At 37.4% G+C, this 16,403-nt stretch overlaps 3 protein-coding genes across 3 annotated transcripts; 2 read left to right on the forward strand and 1 right to left on the reverse strand.

Annotated features, from left to right (window-relative positions):
* Window positions 1-2,079: 2,079 nt before the first annotated feature.
* Window positions 2,080-10,854, forward strand: sha (shavenoid). The gene is made up of 6 exons (XM_011298803.1): window positions 2,080-2,155; window positions 2,934-3,101; window positions 6,091-6,204; window positions 6,260-6,544; window positions 6,731-7,272; window positions 7,409-10,854. The coding sequence occupies exons 1-6, from the start codon at window positions 2,146-2,148 to the stop codon at window positions 9,809-9,811; spliced, it is 3,522 nt and encodes a 1,173-aa protein (XP_011297105.1). The 5' UTR covers window positions 2,080-2,145; the 3' UTR covers window positions 9,812-10,854.
* Window positions 10,855-11,376: 522 nt separating this feature from the next.
* Window positions 11,377-13,160, reverse strand: LOC105262915 (uncharacterized). Its single transcript, XM_011298802.1, has 6 exons — window positions 13,034-13,160; window positions 12,514-12,720; window positions 12,151-12,405; window positions 11,975-12,052; window positions 11,768-11,896; window positions 11,377-11,689 (listed from the first exon to the last, which is right to left on the reverse strand). The coding sequence occupies exons 1-6, from the start codon at window positions 13,093-13,095 to the stop codon at window positions 11,440-11,442; spliced, it is 981 nt and encodes a 326-aa protein (XP_011297104.1). The 5' UTR covers window positions 13,096-13,160; the 3' UTR covers window positions 11,377-11,439.
* A 1,526-nt stretch (window positions 13,161-14,686) lies between these two features.
* Window positions 14,687-16,403, forward strand: LOC105262917 (ketohexokinase-like). Its single transcript, XM_011298804.1, has 4 exons — window positions 14,687-15,064; window positions 15,135-15,459; window positions 15,590-15,837; window positions 15,898-16,403. Exons 1-4 carry the CDS (start codon window positions 14,922-14,924, stop codon window positions 16,292-16,294), a joined length of 1,113 nt encoding a protein of 370 aa, XP_011297106.1. The 5' UTR covers window positions 14,687-14,921; the 3' UTR covers window positions 16,295-16,403.

A 16,403-nucleotide genomic window follows, 5' to 3' on the forward strand; every position in this document is an offset into this window, starting at 1 on the left:
AAAATCACGCAGTGTACGCACGAGGAAATAAGATGAGATGGAACAAAAGAGCATTAGAATAAAAATAAATAAAAATTGTCAAGTATGTGCATTCTTCAGAAGAAATCAGCCGAGGCTCACGATTTTTTATTGGCGACTCATCGGTTCATTCGGCTGATCAAATGCCTGATTTATTTTATTGGAGAAATCACCATAATGAGAGGCAACTGGTAAATAGTTCAATAGAGGAAATTGTAACTCCTTCGGGTAATTAGTGATTGAATAAATATAGAATTCATTAAAAAAGGCATTTTCGTCGCGGGATTTTTTTATCATTCATAATAATTTATTTTACTGATCGATTTTATACGTAATTCTAATACCATTTATTTTTTGGAAAGTTTTTTCTGGCACTCGGAAATTTTCCGATTGAAATCCGGAAAACTCGGGGACAGAGGAAGAAAGTCAATTGACTTTCTTTCTTGATTTTATTATTTTTTATCATAACGTCCCATAAAATTTTACTGGAGAATATTGATTAAGGAGATTATATTCTCACGTCTGGATTACGTCTCACGATGTAATTTTTACATTATTTCCTTGCTGAATTTCATTTTTTCCGGGGAATTGCTGCAATTGTTACACCCCATGAGAGAAAGTCACACATACATTTTTGAAATACAAGAAGAAATATTTTCTTGAGCGCGACCGGAACTCAGTTATGGGCATTAAATCATTAAAACAGGGGAAAAAATTCAATAAAAATTTCACGAAACTTCCGCAACTCGCAAGTCAAAATTAAGATCCGATAAAAATTACGGAATGTTCGATAAAAAATATGCAGTAATAACATATTTTTAACGAGACGTTGCGTATTTTGAGTGGACATTCCGTAATTTTCATCATTAAATTTAACAAAACCATGAATTAATTTAATAATGTATTAAAAATAATGAATAAATAATATTGTACGGTATAGATTCCAAACAATCAAAGAAAAATACAATTGTAAATATTATTTAGATAAAACAAATTGATATGTCCTGATAAGTGGATCATGAGAAATTTCAGAGGTAGTAAATATTGAAAGATTGGGATCAATAATAAAAATCCATTAACAATTTATCTTGGCCATCAATTTGTCGGTTCTGGGAGTTCCTAAAAGGACAAATGAGAGCCACAAGGGCCGCTCGTTAAATCCCGTTGCTCATAGGATCCTTAGCCTCATCGACGGGCGTCGTCCCGTGGAGGTGGAAAAAGTCGGCTCGTGCCGCCACGGATGGACGATCGCACCGCATAAGAACAAGGGTAAAACTTGGCGTTACAAAGAGCCCTGGGTAGGCCAAATAAAATTCCCTAGGTAATGACAAAGTGTAGACAGGATGAAGAAGCTGCGATTGCATGTGGACCGTTTTAACGCACGAACACGAATCGACGTCCCGTTCCACTCTTATTACGGCCAATGTAGTGCAATAAGCAATTCCTGCAGTATGGCATATACCCGGGATTTCCTTGTACGCCCCCAGGACAAATCACCGGATCTAGCGCAAAAATCCAGACCAATCCTCTCAACTATTCACGGACTTTTCAAATCTATCGAATTTCCAACGAAAAATTATATACCAGTATGGTGATGATTTTTTCTAATATATCCTAATATAAGAAGAAAAATGGAAATCGATCTCGAAATATCTCGAATGAGGGTATGATCTGTAAGACGAAACCGACCCCCCACCCCCACGACGTCGTAGCAAAACTTTGAAATGGCAATAAAATATCAAACCAATTTTGCCTGGGCAGCAGGGGGCGGTAGAAAAATTAATGAAAATTTAAAAAAAGTCAAAAAGTCATCAAATCGCGAAAATTTTGGAATTACGACACCTACTGCGTACTGGGGTAGCGGAATTTTGAAAATTCTAAAAATGAGAAAATAAACAACTAAAGTAAAACATGAAGGCTGTATTGAATATATGGTTGTCGATTTTATTGTTTATTTTATTTTTTTTTTTTCAATTTCGTTATTATGACAATTATGATTGCAATTTTTAATAGAATGCTGAGGGAAAAATGCTACTGCGGCTTCTGGTTATTTTGGGTGCCTTCCGATTTGCGTTCGCATCAGCCCAAGAGATTTCTGTTGTAAGACACGCCGATGGAGATATTTTTATGGTGGAAGGTAAGTCGATTGTGAATAATCGATAAGATTAACACCACAATAACACCTCGCAAATTAACCAAAGAGAAAAACTACCAGCTCGTCACGTTCTCTGATTACAAAATATCGCGATTGGTCTGAAAATAGAATTATAAAAATTCTTTCTGAGTATTGACGATTGTAACAGATATACCCATGAAAAGAGTTCAGCCGTTTTGATTCCAGGATAATTTACCCCAACGTTACAGACCTCGACCAGTTTTTCTAGATTTTCCTCCTCATAATTCAGTGCCATCATAAACCACAAACGTGGTTCGATGTACTTCTTAATAAATAGCTGTTGAAACCGGTAGAATCCCATTTAACTCTGTTATTTATGTATTACGAGACTGAAGATGACACCCTTGCGCGCCTCTGTAACTTGCAGAATCATCTTAAAAATTTAATTATTTCGGATTTCAATCCAATGAAATTTATTTATTGAAAACATGCCAAGAAAATTCCCATGCAAATCTATATCACCTAAAAAACATTACAAACTCAAACATTTTAGTTTATTCCCCTACATATACCCATTTTCCAATAATAACAATAACAATTTCAATAATTGTATAAATTTAAATAAAATAATCCAACTGAAATCAGTTTCAATAATTTCTCCCATTAAATGGTACACTTGAGATAACGAAATTCTTCACAATTACGAATGTAACAATTTTTTTTTCATTAAAGCCACGTCAGGCAGTCTCCTTTTGTAATCTTAATGAAGACATTTATGAAATTTTTATTATACCCACAGGGACCTGTGAAAAGGCGTGCATTCAAGTCAGCGGTGGTACAGCATCAGCTTATACACGTCAACAGTCCGTGGGATTAAACAGTAACAACGCCTCGTGCATCTGTCAATGCAAATCGAATATCCCAATATTTCGTGAAGATCTCAACATTTGCGTGAGCGATATTCACGGTGAGTAACACGCAAACCTTTTTTCCTATAATCCGATTCACGTCCTGGGGATGTCAATACGTCCGATTTAACGTGCGATTACCTTCATTTCACGGTTCGTGTAATTTTTATCAAATACATGCCGTGTCATTATGCAGGTAGAATTGAGTCTTCGTGGAAATATGTTTCCACAATTTGAACGTATTCATTAGTATCCAAATTTCAAACCATGGGAGAAATTTCAACAATTCTTTCAACACGCGATATTAAAGTGACCCAAAGCCGGTTATTCCTGATCGCTTAATTTTTTTTCTGTCTTCCCACTTTTTTAATTTTTTGTTTACCTTCTGCGCGGGCTTTGATCACAGAACAAAAAGGATAGGGAGGCGATGATGGAGAAAAATTGATTGAATAATAATTTCTGATCACGCGCTATTTTTTGGGGGAGAAGTGAGTGCGATCGGATAATAACTTGTGTAAACATGAGAATTTCATCGGCTCCGGTGGGTTATTAATCGGAAATCGATCAATAATATCAACAGCTAGAAGGGAAATATTTACATCAGTCATCAAGAGACACTGAATTATCATACTGGTGTCATTAAAACTCGAGATGGAAAAAGCTGACAAATTTTCAATTTGAGAAACTCAATCGCTCTCACTTACCTCGCTCTCACAGAGAGGAGGGAGAGAGATTCGATACTTTCTGAAAAATCGTCATCATTAGTCAACACTTTCGCCGATCGAAATTCCTTAATTTTCTCGTTCGAGGACTTTCGACAGCTCGACTCCATTTCCTTTGCATTTCATTCGATTTTCATTCAAATGAGTCCCCAGACGTTCTAAATAAATAAAATCTGCAAAAGACGACTCTATCACATGAGCACTTAATAAATACAAACTAATAAATAAAAACAACTCATTTTAATCATGACTTAAATAATTTATCTCCAGTTTGAAGATTCAGATATATATTCCGCAGAAGTTATTAATTATAACGGAAGTCGATACCCCATTTCTGCAAAGGCTACTGTTTTCCAAGAAAAATCGCAATCTCATGACTGATGTAAATCGCAATCAAGATCAATCTTCACAGCCAAAAGGGAATTAGAAGAATGAGGTATGAGCGTAATGACATTGGGTCGTGCGAAAACCATAAATAAACCGACTTGGTCATCAGGTGGATCATCACTCATCAATGCAATGAAACAGCAAATTCAAGTGCCGAGTGTGGAAGCCCAATGACATTAGCATGAACCTCCCAGGATCAGATGCACCTATTTATTCCTCCCGTGATCATAAACAAATACTGACACATTGATGGACAATTCAATATTCCATTTCAGATGATTCATCCAGATAAAATCCAGATAAACATGTCCGAAATATTAACGGGAAATTATTTTGATGCTTTAAATAATGAGCATGCCCAGAATACAAATAAATTATAAATTATACACTCAATCCTATAATAAATTTAATTAGTGAAATAAAAAAAATTTTTAATCTCATTTTAAATGCACCAAATTGGAAAATTCAAATTTACACAGGAATTATTATTGTTATTAGCATTATGATTGTTATTATTATTATTAATATATTTGAAGCGAATGACTTGGCGAATATTGAGAAACTTTTAACGTTGATAGTCATCTCGAGCGATAATTTATCCAATGGGGGAAAAAATATACTCTGAGAAATATACTCCGAAGTATATGGAATTTGCAGATATCTGATAAATTTAGTAGTGTGGGACTATATTTCGGGGCTTATTGACATTTTAAGGGTCGAAGATTACACTTAAATTTCAGACCTCACAGCTCTAAATGTTACTTAACAGTCCACGCTATCAGTCCAGAATGTAAATGAAGTTTCCGGCCCCCAAATGAGTATCAATGCAATTTCAAAAATATTCTGATACTGTAAAGAGTGGTGAAATCCTTCCTCTCTTTACGATAACATAAAAACTGTATTCGATAAGCGGAGAGATGAATCGCGAGAGAAAAAGTCACTTAAAATATCAAAAGAGTTCATTGAAGAGATTCGTGTCGGTGCAAAAGGAAATTTAAAAAATTGAAGAGAACTTGAATCGTGCGGGTTTGATGTACTGTGCCAATTATACAAACGCTTGGAGCTTTTTCATGAAGGAAAAAGGAGTAAAAAGTACCGCAATGCAGACAGGTGTCTCAGCAGGTCACCGTCACCACTGAATCTTGCGACCTGATGCAGCACTGGCCCCATTGGCTTCCCCTGAATTAATGGCACCAACTTTATCAGAAAAGTGGTTCCTCTCATTCCTCTCCAAAACCAGACATTCTCAGTTCCTCAACCCCAACTTTCTTGTTTAATTTATCAATTGGGAGGACATCCTGGGATCCAAGTCTACAGTGTCAAAGTTCAGGAGCACATGATTTTTATGATTTTTATGAGGCCAGAAAACATTTTGTCAATTGAATAAAAATTATATAAAAACAGGGAAAACGGCAAAAGTTACAGGTTCGTAAATCACGAGTTGTCCAATGGACTCGTAGACTCCGGGGATTGTGCGAATGGCCTTGGATAAGATTAACGATTCACATTCGACTTGCATTCATCTACCTGCTATCGCCTATGGCAAATAACAATTCACGGTCATTTTCGATACATAAATTACCGTTTGCCGATTACTTCTTTGTACATGTCTCCTTTAATACCTCATTGTTTGAGAAATAGAAGAAAGCAGTAGTAAGAGTGCACAGGGATTAGAAAGTGGTTGATACTTGTACAACTTCAGCTCCTCTGTTAAATTCCAAACAGGGAAACTCACGAGAGGGTATATTTCCACGGATTCCTCCAATATTTTTTTTACAATCCTTAAATGACTTACAGTTAAGCCCCATTGTTTCTGTATTCAAGTCGAACTCACTTCGGTATCTCGTTCCATGATTTACCGCTAGATTAGATAAGCAAAGTCACACTGCGCTGATTGCTGATTATTCACGAGTCATTGTTTGAATTTTTGTTTCTTCAGAGTGCAGTGTCGCTGGATTTCTGGGTACTTCTGGAGCTATTGAGAAAGTGCCGTACGTTTTTCTACCGCAATGTGGACAGATTGTTTACCCACAAGCGGAGATATTATTCCAAGGTATGTTATTCAATCAATCGGTCGTAATTGGAGATTCAAATTGATTATTATTCAGGGGTGAAGACACCGGTCTGTGGAATTGTTGGGGCTCAGCAGTTGGGAAAACCGGGCTGGTCGGAGTTGAGAAATTTATCGAGTCCGGAACCACCTTTTCGGCTATTTCGCGATGAGGGAAGGGCATTTCTCAGGTGGATTGGTGAAACTGATCTCAGGGAAGCTGCGGAGGGAAAAATTGTCGTTACCAGACTCACTTGCAGGGATGCTGATCCAAATGCTAGTTATCCTGGAGTTTTTGCACCGTGTGTGGCATTCAGAATTGCTGGCTCACCGTCGAAGAGCGGTAAAAAAATTTTCTTGATTACCTCCTTCAATATATTTTCTCAATTTGTCTTCAGTCCTTCAAATATATACCGTATACCCCCCAGACTTCTTTTTTTATAATAAAAAATTGAATTGAATTTCAGAATATTGGAAATATTAGTCGTTGTTGACGACTTCTAATTAATTTTCTTACCTTATCCTGCAGTTATCAGAGAAGTGTCATTTGCACCATCGACTCAAGGTGCCGGTGGTCTCTCGAGCTTCGAATACACGGCAATTGGGATATCCTCAGTACTCCTGGCGTTGATTTACGTCGTGAGTGTTTGCCTTTACCTTCACAGTCAGAAGTCTCGTCGAAAGAAACTCCAGGATCCGGAGATGGCGATTGCAACTGTTCGTGAGGGTCCAGGATTAGTGAAAAATAATCCTCTACTGGCGTCGAGACACTTTGAGAGCGACTCCAACAGTGTGAGAAGCGAGAGCGATCAAGGTGGGGACTTGAGTCCCAGTGACACTGATCCTGGATTTGAGAAAATCACCGCTGCTGTTATTCATCCTCAGGCTTTCGTCGAGCAGACGGACGGATTCTTCGGCTCGCCAATCATTGGTGAGAGAATTCCCGATGAGAATGTCAGGATTGTTGAGACCTTCGAGAGCACTCATGCGGTGGATAGTGCAATGTTGCCTGGAGTCCAGAGACGAAAATTATATTTCAATCCTGCGTACTTTGACCGACAATTCCTTCTGGTAAGTAATTCAATCAATTTGGATCAATTTCAATGACGAATTATGATACCGGCGCGTAAAAAGCTCTTCAAAGATTTTTCATCTGAAATTGCTGGTGGACGAATTGAGTGGAAAAAATGATGAATTATTTTTTTAGGCTCCTCCACCGGCAGCCATCGAGTTTCTGCTAAAAATTCGCGAAGTCATCTCCATTGCAAAGCACAAAATGTCAGCTAAACGTTTCGTTCCGTCGCTATCGGGAATTCCTGAGGAGGAATCATCATCCGAACGTTGTAGTTCTTCTGAGAACAAACGCGCAGGTTCAGTCCAGGGATCTGTAACGCGTTCCAAAAAATCCCAGAGATGCACAGGTTGCCCTGGCTGCACAGATTCTCGTCCCAATCCTCCAATTCTCCCAGACAACTCTCGTTCGATTCCCGGTGAGAGCAGAGTAAGAGCATGGCTGGCAGATGTCAAGCCCCCAGAGCGTCGATGGAGAGACACCGAAGATCATCATAAAAATTTTCAGGAGAACGTCAGAACATTTGCAAGAAGTCTTGAGCATCTTCGAGAGCCAAGAAATGATTTCTTGAAATGTGAATCGAAAAACGGTGGAACCATTCCACTTGCCTCTTGGAAAGACAATCCCCCGATGCTGAGGACCTTCCAACATATTGCAAGAAGTGAAATCATGGGCGATGACGATCAACACAGCATATCAAAACGATCAACAAAGTCAATGTTCGAGGATACGAATTACGATCGCTTCTGTCGAACCAGAAGACGTCAACTCGAACTGTCAAACGGCCCAGAAGACTTTCTCAATGCCAAAGTCCGCAAAGCAATCGAGAATTCTTTCATAAAGCAAATGGAGGAGAATGCGGCTCTTGAGAATCAGATGTTGGAAAATAAGAGACACCCCGAGCAACGATTCTCGCCGGATGGAAGCTCGGAGAGGACCAGCAAAGAATCACTCACACCATCTGAAATAATAAAGAAATCTCCCGGGAGCACGATTAAACGGAAGAAGGCACAAGCACCTCCGATTCCCACGAAAGACCTTCCAGACATGATACCAGAACTAGCCACTTCAAAATTCCCAGTTAAAACCATCATGGATGCAGTGATAAAAGAGATGGTTGTCGTAAAAGCTCTAGAACATCATCACAGACTGACAGATTACGAGGTAGACAGCTTGGAGAGGACAAACCGTCGAAAACGCCAGAAGAAACAACAACCCAAGACTAACGAATCACCATTATCCACTCTTACCTCAAGTACAAACAATGAAATAAATAAATCACAAGTACCTGAAAATGAAACGAAGTGCATTGAAACAAACAATGAGGTACTCCGACGAAATTATTACAATGCCCTGCCAGAATTGATTTCCCAACGGCCCGAGGGCTATTCACTGGTTAGTGAAGTTTATGTTAATGATGGTTACGCAAGTCCAGCGAACAGTGATGATTCAGGTCCGGAAATAAGTTATGAGCCGGAGAATCCTGGACACTTAACGATAAAGGTGCAAGATTCACCGGAGAATTATGTTAAACAGGATGAGTCCGAGTACGAGCCGGATACACTCGACAGAAAGCCAATGAGATTAAAAATAAATGGCGATGTGATTTATGATAAAGAGCCAATGAATGAGTCTTATGTGGATTCGTTGGAGAGACCTGTACAAATTTTATTGAGAAGTAAAGGAAGTTTTAGAAATGTCACACCATCGGTTAGTCCCGATGGCTCGAAAGGGTACGGAAGTCTCCGAGAGATTTATGAAGCTAAACTCCATGGAAGTGTAGCAGATACGAATTTAGTCAGTAGTTATGGCTCTCTTGATGATAAATTTAAGGAGAACGGTACCTGGGGTTCATCCAAGTATTTGACGCCCGATCAGAGACAAGCGAGAAGACAGAGGAAGCAGAATCAACCGGATGTGGTACCACTGCCACCAGCGGGAGAGATCTATGAGATGTCCAAGTCTCTGGGGGATAACGAGTCAAAAAACGGGTGGGACAGGAGGTCAGCTGAAGCAGGTGCCCCTACGGCCCGCGGACGCTCTCCTGTCCGTCTTCAAAATCTCGTAGGGATGAAGACACTCGACAGGAAAATCTTGCCGGACTCCAGGAGACACCTGGAAAGCATTCAGAAACAATCCCTGAAGACGTTCAGGAATGCCCAGAATGGCAAGATTGAGGACAGTGGATATTTGTCCAGCACTGATAGTAATGGATCTCAGAGACAGGCTATCAAGTACGACTTTGGAAGTGTCTCGGAAACTGATGAGACAGAATCGATCTGTGATGGTGCCAGTGAGAGTGGAGCAGAGAGTGTTGGCACTGATAGTGTGTTCTTTGGAAATATTAGAGGACTCTCTCATGGCGAGAGCTTCACCAAGAGCATGGACTCGGGGGTGGATATTGGTGTGAGGAACAATGGACTGAGATCTTTGGGGGTTGAGAGACAGGCGAGCTTCAATGCCAGTGATAGTGAGAATGAAAGTTTTGTCACTGTTCTACCGCATGGGGGGAGCAGGAGAAGTAGCTTGGTGCTTTAAAAAAAAACTAATTACAAACTAATTAATCAAATTATTTTACAAACTAGGCCCCAGACTTGCGCTAGCGCTGAAAATGAATAATTTGAATTGAATTGAAGAGTTAACTTATTTTTCCGCCATTTTAATTCTGAGAAAGGCGGCTCATAAAATGGCGGAAAACATCGGGTAACTCCTCAGATCTTCTGGGATCGTACGAGGTTCTACCGATAAAAATAGAGGCAACAATCGAGTAACTCCGCAATTATTCTGTTGTCCTGTTATAAAACTTCCATTTGATTAAAATTTTAACGAAATGCGCTCTAAACTTTTCGATTCAATTTTCTTCGAAATTTTAACAGGATCACAGAAGAATTAAAGAGGTGATTCTTACCGCCATTTAGATTAATAAGGCGAACGCTTCTTTTAAGGTAAAGTCGGAAGAGGTTGTAATTAATGTGCCAATCATCATTAAGCAGAAGTGGCTGATAGATTATTTTAATTAATGATTATTAGATTTTTATTTAACGTTTTATTTGCAGGTAGCAAATAAAACAAAAAGTTCGTTGGTCGGGTTTAGTTGTAGTATTTATAATTTTCTAGCGAATTCCGCTGGAAATCTGTTCCGGACTGCTTTCATTCATTTAATTGTAAATATTTATGCTTTGTTTATCTACTTGATATGTTGTATGTTTGAGATTTAATTTTTTAAAGTAGAATTTTTGTTCTGCGAGAACATGTGGCCGGTGGTGCAATACTAGATTTAAATTAATTCATTCAATCTCAATGGCTTCAATATACGACACGACTCTAGTCTAATTTCTTTATGGAATACCGTTAATACATTGGGTAAATAATAATCAAAATAAGTCGTGTGCAATTTTCAAATTTGATAATTAATTATAGAAGAAGAATAGGTCACAATGATATCTTGCCAAAAAGGTATTATTTAATGTCAATATTTTTTTATCTTCTTTAGTAATTTTTAGATGGAACCGTTTTTTAATTATTTAACATAGAGATTGTTTATTTATGTAATTATAACTTCCATTTTATTTATTTATTTCTTGGATGCATCCAAATTACGTGGTACGGATTCTGGTTTAGTCTAGACTGCAAAATTTGTTTTAATCTTACATTTATTATTTTGCTAGTTTCTACTATTTGTTTAGTTTATTATTACGTTTAATTTTATTTGACACTCAGCGCACGCTTGCAAGTACCTGCCAAATGTAAATCGATATAGTTACAATTTTTTATACATTTTTGTTAATATTTCGATTAAAATAGGATCCATACACAGTTTATTATTTATTGTAGTGCATATTCGTTGTTTATATTTATTATACTTCATTTAAATAGATTGAATTTGTGTTGATCTTGAATTTATCATAAGTGCTGGATTGAGAAATATCAAATTTATTGTATATTTCTCTCCTAACTTCTGGGGGTCTCGGTGAAGGTGGAATTGAATTTTGTAATTTTTTATGTGAAATATATCAAGTCATTTGCATTTCTATAATTTTTTATTAAATATATCATTATCGCAAACCCGAACAGCAACAAATTGATGAATCAACATACAAAAATATGAACACATGAATGCAAAATTTTATTTTAAAACACAGCCTCTCGCAAACTATTTTGCCTTTTTACACATCTACATTACAGCGGTTTTTCTTCATCATATGCTCAACCATGTTTTTGTACATGGTAACTTTATTATTCAACCGGTCATTTTTCTGTTTAAGTGACGAAATCTCCTTTCTCCTGCTCTCATAATAATTCAAGAATCGATGCCATGACGCGTCGTTTGCAAAATCGTCACGACGAAATACTTTGTTTTTACCTATACATCTTCGCTGGGCTGAAATGGTGCGTTCAGGCTCAGAATTCGATTTCCTTGAGAAAATATTCCAATATTATTAACGGATTAAGAAATATTGAAATAACTGACGGATAAATCGATCAGATAATTACCTTTTCAAGAACGCATCGGCTATAGTTTCTGAACATGTTACATTCGAAGCGTCTCGAAGCACTTGATTCCCATACAGATTTTTCAATAATTCCTCGTAATCAGAATTATCGTCTTGCTCAGAAGTTTCCCTGAATCCAATAAAAAATATATAAAAAATTGTATGTGATATTAAAAATTTCAAATCAGCTTATATTTATATTTCTCACCTCTCAACATCGGGATCGATTTTACAGGAATTTACATCCACAAACTCAATGCTATTATCATTTGTCTCAAGTGGTGTCCTGGAATGGGTAGCAAAAATATATTTCTACCATTTATCGTATGCATACAGGATAATTATCGATACAGCAGATAAAGAGTAAATGATTGCAACTCTCACTTTTTAGCATCATTGACATCAATTGACTCTTTACAATCATCCGGGCTTTCAGGATCGAATCCGTCATAGTCTGGACTTCCAGGATTAAATTCCTCGTATTGAACATGTTCCTCAGCAACACCGGATTTCTCATGTGCTATTTCTACCTCATTAACATAGACAGGGACTGATCCCTTTGCTTTTGGTTTGTCCATACAATAATAATTATGTTCATCGGCCACAGTGTCCCAATTAAATGCTTCGACCAATGCAGCACTGAAAATAATTTTTCATTGTCACATGCAGTGGACGTTTTCAGCTTAAAGTTATTTTGCAAATACCATCAGGACTGGCTTGGTTTATTCCCACTTTTGAAATACATACTGTTGACTTTTCTTTGTTGGCTTCCCCCGCAGAAATAATTCCACAAGCTCTCGACGTGGTACAGCATCAGGTTTCAATAAAGGTTTTACAGAAAATTGTCGATAATCCTCCGGTCTGAAATGATTACTGCAAACAAGAAGACGTTTCACATCTCCTTTTTGCAAGACATCCAACCATTTCTTCCTTATGTCTGCATTCTTAGGTAATCTGATAAATTAAATTACAGAGATGTTATTCCTCTCATCACCATTCTCCCTCGAAGACATAATCAATAATCGAACTGCATAAAGATGATAAGCGATTAGTCAATTAATTTTTGATTATCTAATTAAATTTGACGTGTTTGTTGGGGACTCAAATAACCTCCAACCTCTGATCCCCTTTCCTGGTGTTCTGTTGTCAGACAGAAATTTAAAATTCTAGTGAAATTAAAACCTCAAAAGTTACTCCATACAAACATATCCGGATAAATAAAAAAAATTAACATTCCACGAAAAGAGTTATAGAATTAATTTCATACCGATGAAAACAGAGATGTTGTGTAAGATATGATCTTTCAATCCCACACACGGAACAAGACATTTTGTCTGAGAAGAATTTTTACTTCGACTCGGTTCAAGGATTTTTTTTTTCAGAATCACGATTTTACGCCCTCCGACGTTGCGGTTGAAAAAGGAAGTTCAGTTTTCCCGTCATTCATGCCGATAACTCCGAGCAGAGAGCATTGACTAAAGTAGTCAGTTCTGGGGGTTGAGTGACCCCACCGGCATTGTAGTACTGCACCCCAAAAGAGGGAGGGCGCAACACGCAATGCTGGGGTGTCCATTAAGTTGACGGGGCGAATTTTATTTTCTGCGGTATGAATGCTTTTTGTTTTTTATTTGTTTAAGTGAAATTCAGCCGACTGTAGAACGAGCGGAAGGGGGAAGCCACATCTTATGGAATTTTAAATGGAAAAAATATCCAATATATTGAAGATATACTACTAATGAAATTACACTTTCATAATGAACGCGTTGTCTAATGGGCAACGTGCAAATAAATAAACAATTGTTAAAAAAAAAAAAAAATGGGCAACGTGCTTGGCTGGCACACGAACGGCTAGGGTTCGCTCCCGCCATCATTCATTTTTTTTTTCAAAATAATTCCAATTTTTCTTTTGTAAATGGCAAATTAATCGAAATATTGTTTAAAAGCTGAATAGCTCCTCGATTGTCATGTTTCCCTGATACTTTTTCAAAAATTTCGAATTTTTCACTTTCAGTGAACATTTCACTGAATAGCTCCTCGATATTCATATTCCCCTGATACTTTTTCAAAAATTTCGAATTTTTCACTTTCGGTAAAAATTTCAGTGAATAGCTCCTCGATTGTCATATTCCCCCGATATTTTTTCAAAAATTTCGAATTTTTCACTTTCAGTGAAAATTTCAGTGAATAGCTCTTCGATGTTCATGTTACCCTGATACTTTTTAAAAAATTTCGAATTTTTCACTTTCAGTGAAAATTTCAGTGAATAGCTCCTCGATGTTCATGTTACCCTGATACTTTTTCAAGAATTTCGAATTTTTCACTTTCAGTGAAAATTTCAGTGAATAGCTCCTCGATGTTCATGTTACCCTGATACTTTTTCAAACATTTCAAATTTTTCACTTTCAGTGAAAGTTTCGAATTTTTCACTTTCAGTGAAAATTTCAGTGAATAGCTCCTCGATGTTCATGTTCCCCTGATACTTTTTCAAAAATTTCGAATTTTTCAATATTAGCCATTGACAAAAGAAAAAATTGGAATTATTTTGAAAAAAAAAAATGAATGATGGCAGGATCGAACCCTAGCCGTCGGCGTGCCAGCCAAGCACGTTGGCATTTAGACAACGCACTCATTATAATAATATAATTTCATTAGGAGTATATGTTTTGAAAAAGAATTTTTTTAAACAATTCCGAATTTTTCAATTTCACTTGATATCTCCTCGTTTTTCAAATATTCAGTTTTTAAACGGTATTTCCATTGATTAGCCAGTTACAAAAAAAAAAATTGGAATTATTAAAAAATAAAAAAAATGAATAACGGCAGGGTCGAACCCTAGCCGTCGGCGTGCTAGCCAAGCACGTTACCATTTAGACAACGCACTCATTGCAGTAGTTAAATTTCATTAGTAGTATATCTTCCACATATTAAATCATATTTCCATTTTTTTTCTTTCCATTTTTTCCAAAATTTTTCTTCCAATGGAACGATGACGTTCCTCCCACAAAATATTGTTGTGATACTGAACAGTGAAAGGCCGGGGCAGTTGGCGATAAAAAACTACAATCAGCTAATTATATATACGATTATATATTACGCACAAATGACAAGTGATTATCAAAGCCCATTTTTACTTGTGGGAAATTAAGGTTAGAGTTATGATTTCGAGTTTTTACGAGAGAATTGTCGGTGGATCACCTCCACCTGAAGCAAATAAACAAAAAATTTTGTGCGCTGGTTTGGTGTGCCTCGATATTGTTCAAACAGTTCAAAGTTTTCCTGTTGAGGACTCAGACACTAGGTAAAAGATCAATACTCCCATTCGTCGGATGGACCAATTATTTGTTGACGATTTTTGTTTTTTCTGACAGGTGCTTAGACTACCGGTGGCAACTCGGGGGCAATTCAGCGAATAATTGTACTGTTCTATCTCTTCTTGGCAGTTCAACTGAATTTTTTGGAGTACTCGGAGAAGATTATCAATTTCGTTTTCTTCAGGATGACTTGCGAAAACACGGAATTGATTTCTCACATTGTCCCAAGGCTGACGGAATAGGGTGTCCCACGTCTACAGTCATTCTCAGTTCCAACTCTGGGTCACGAACTATTGTCCATTATAATCCAAATTTTCCAGAATTGAAACTGGAGGACTTTGAGAAATTAAATTTGGAGGATTACAGCTGGATTAATTTTGAGGTATATTCCACACATTCAGTGAAGTTTAAATATTTCTTATAATTGAAGTGAAACCTCTTTAGGCGCGTCATGGATTTGCAATGACCGAAGTAGAACCGATTAAAGATCATTTTTTTGTAATAATCTCCAGGGCAGAAATATCTCAAGAGTTCTTACAATGATGCAGCACGTAGAGACTTACAACGATTCCCTGAAGGAGGGAGGATCAGACCGTTCACCAGTGACAATCAGCGTTGAGTTGGAGAAGACAAGTTCGGAATTATTAGACCTTCTTCCTTACGCCGATGTTGCATTCGTGTCAAAGGACTTTGCTCGCAGTCGAGGGCATCACAACATGAGTGAAGCCATTCGGAGTATTGCCCAAGATATAAAATCTGGGTAAATAATATTCATCCTTCAACTTTTATTTTTATTTATATTCATTGTATGATATTGTAGGGCAACAATTGTGTGTGCCTGGGGCGACAGGGGAGCCATGGCAAGAACTCGTGACGGTACGATTGTTCAATCTCCAGCTTTTCCCCCTCAAAAAATTGTCGACACGCTAGGAGCTGGAGACACATTTGTAGCAGCAACTATTCACTATCTAAATAAGGTAAAACATCAGAGTGAAAATAATTTAAATAAATCGGCCACGAGTGATCAAGGGAATCAATCAGAGGGGGAAGTAACTAAAAACAAAAATATTGAGAGTCTCCAGTGCAGCAAAACTGCATTTATAGATCAATCAGCTTTGCAATCAGCAATAACTTTTGGCTGTCAGACTGCTGGTATCAAAATAGGGTTCAACGGATACGAGGACTTACGCCGGACAAGTACGAAAATCTGTGGATGAAATCTCTGTTATGGGTGAAAATTGATGTCCTGATTGAATTGTTACCTTTATGTTATCTAAATTCATATATTTTTTGATACAATAAATTTTATAACGTCATTAAAAACCA

The sequence above is a fragment of the Fopius arisanus genome, unplaced genomic scaffold (assembly GCF_000806365.1).
Source record: "Fopius arisanus strain USDA-PBARC FA_bdor unplaced genomic scaffold, ASM80636v1 scaffold00011, whole genome shotgun sequence".
In the NCBI taxonomy this organism is placed as follows: domain Eukaryota; kingdom Metazoa; phylum Arthropoda; class Insecta; order Hymenoptera; family Braconidae; genus Fopius; species Fopius arisanus.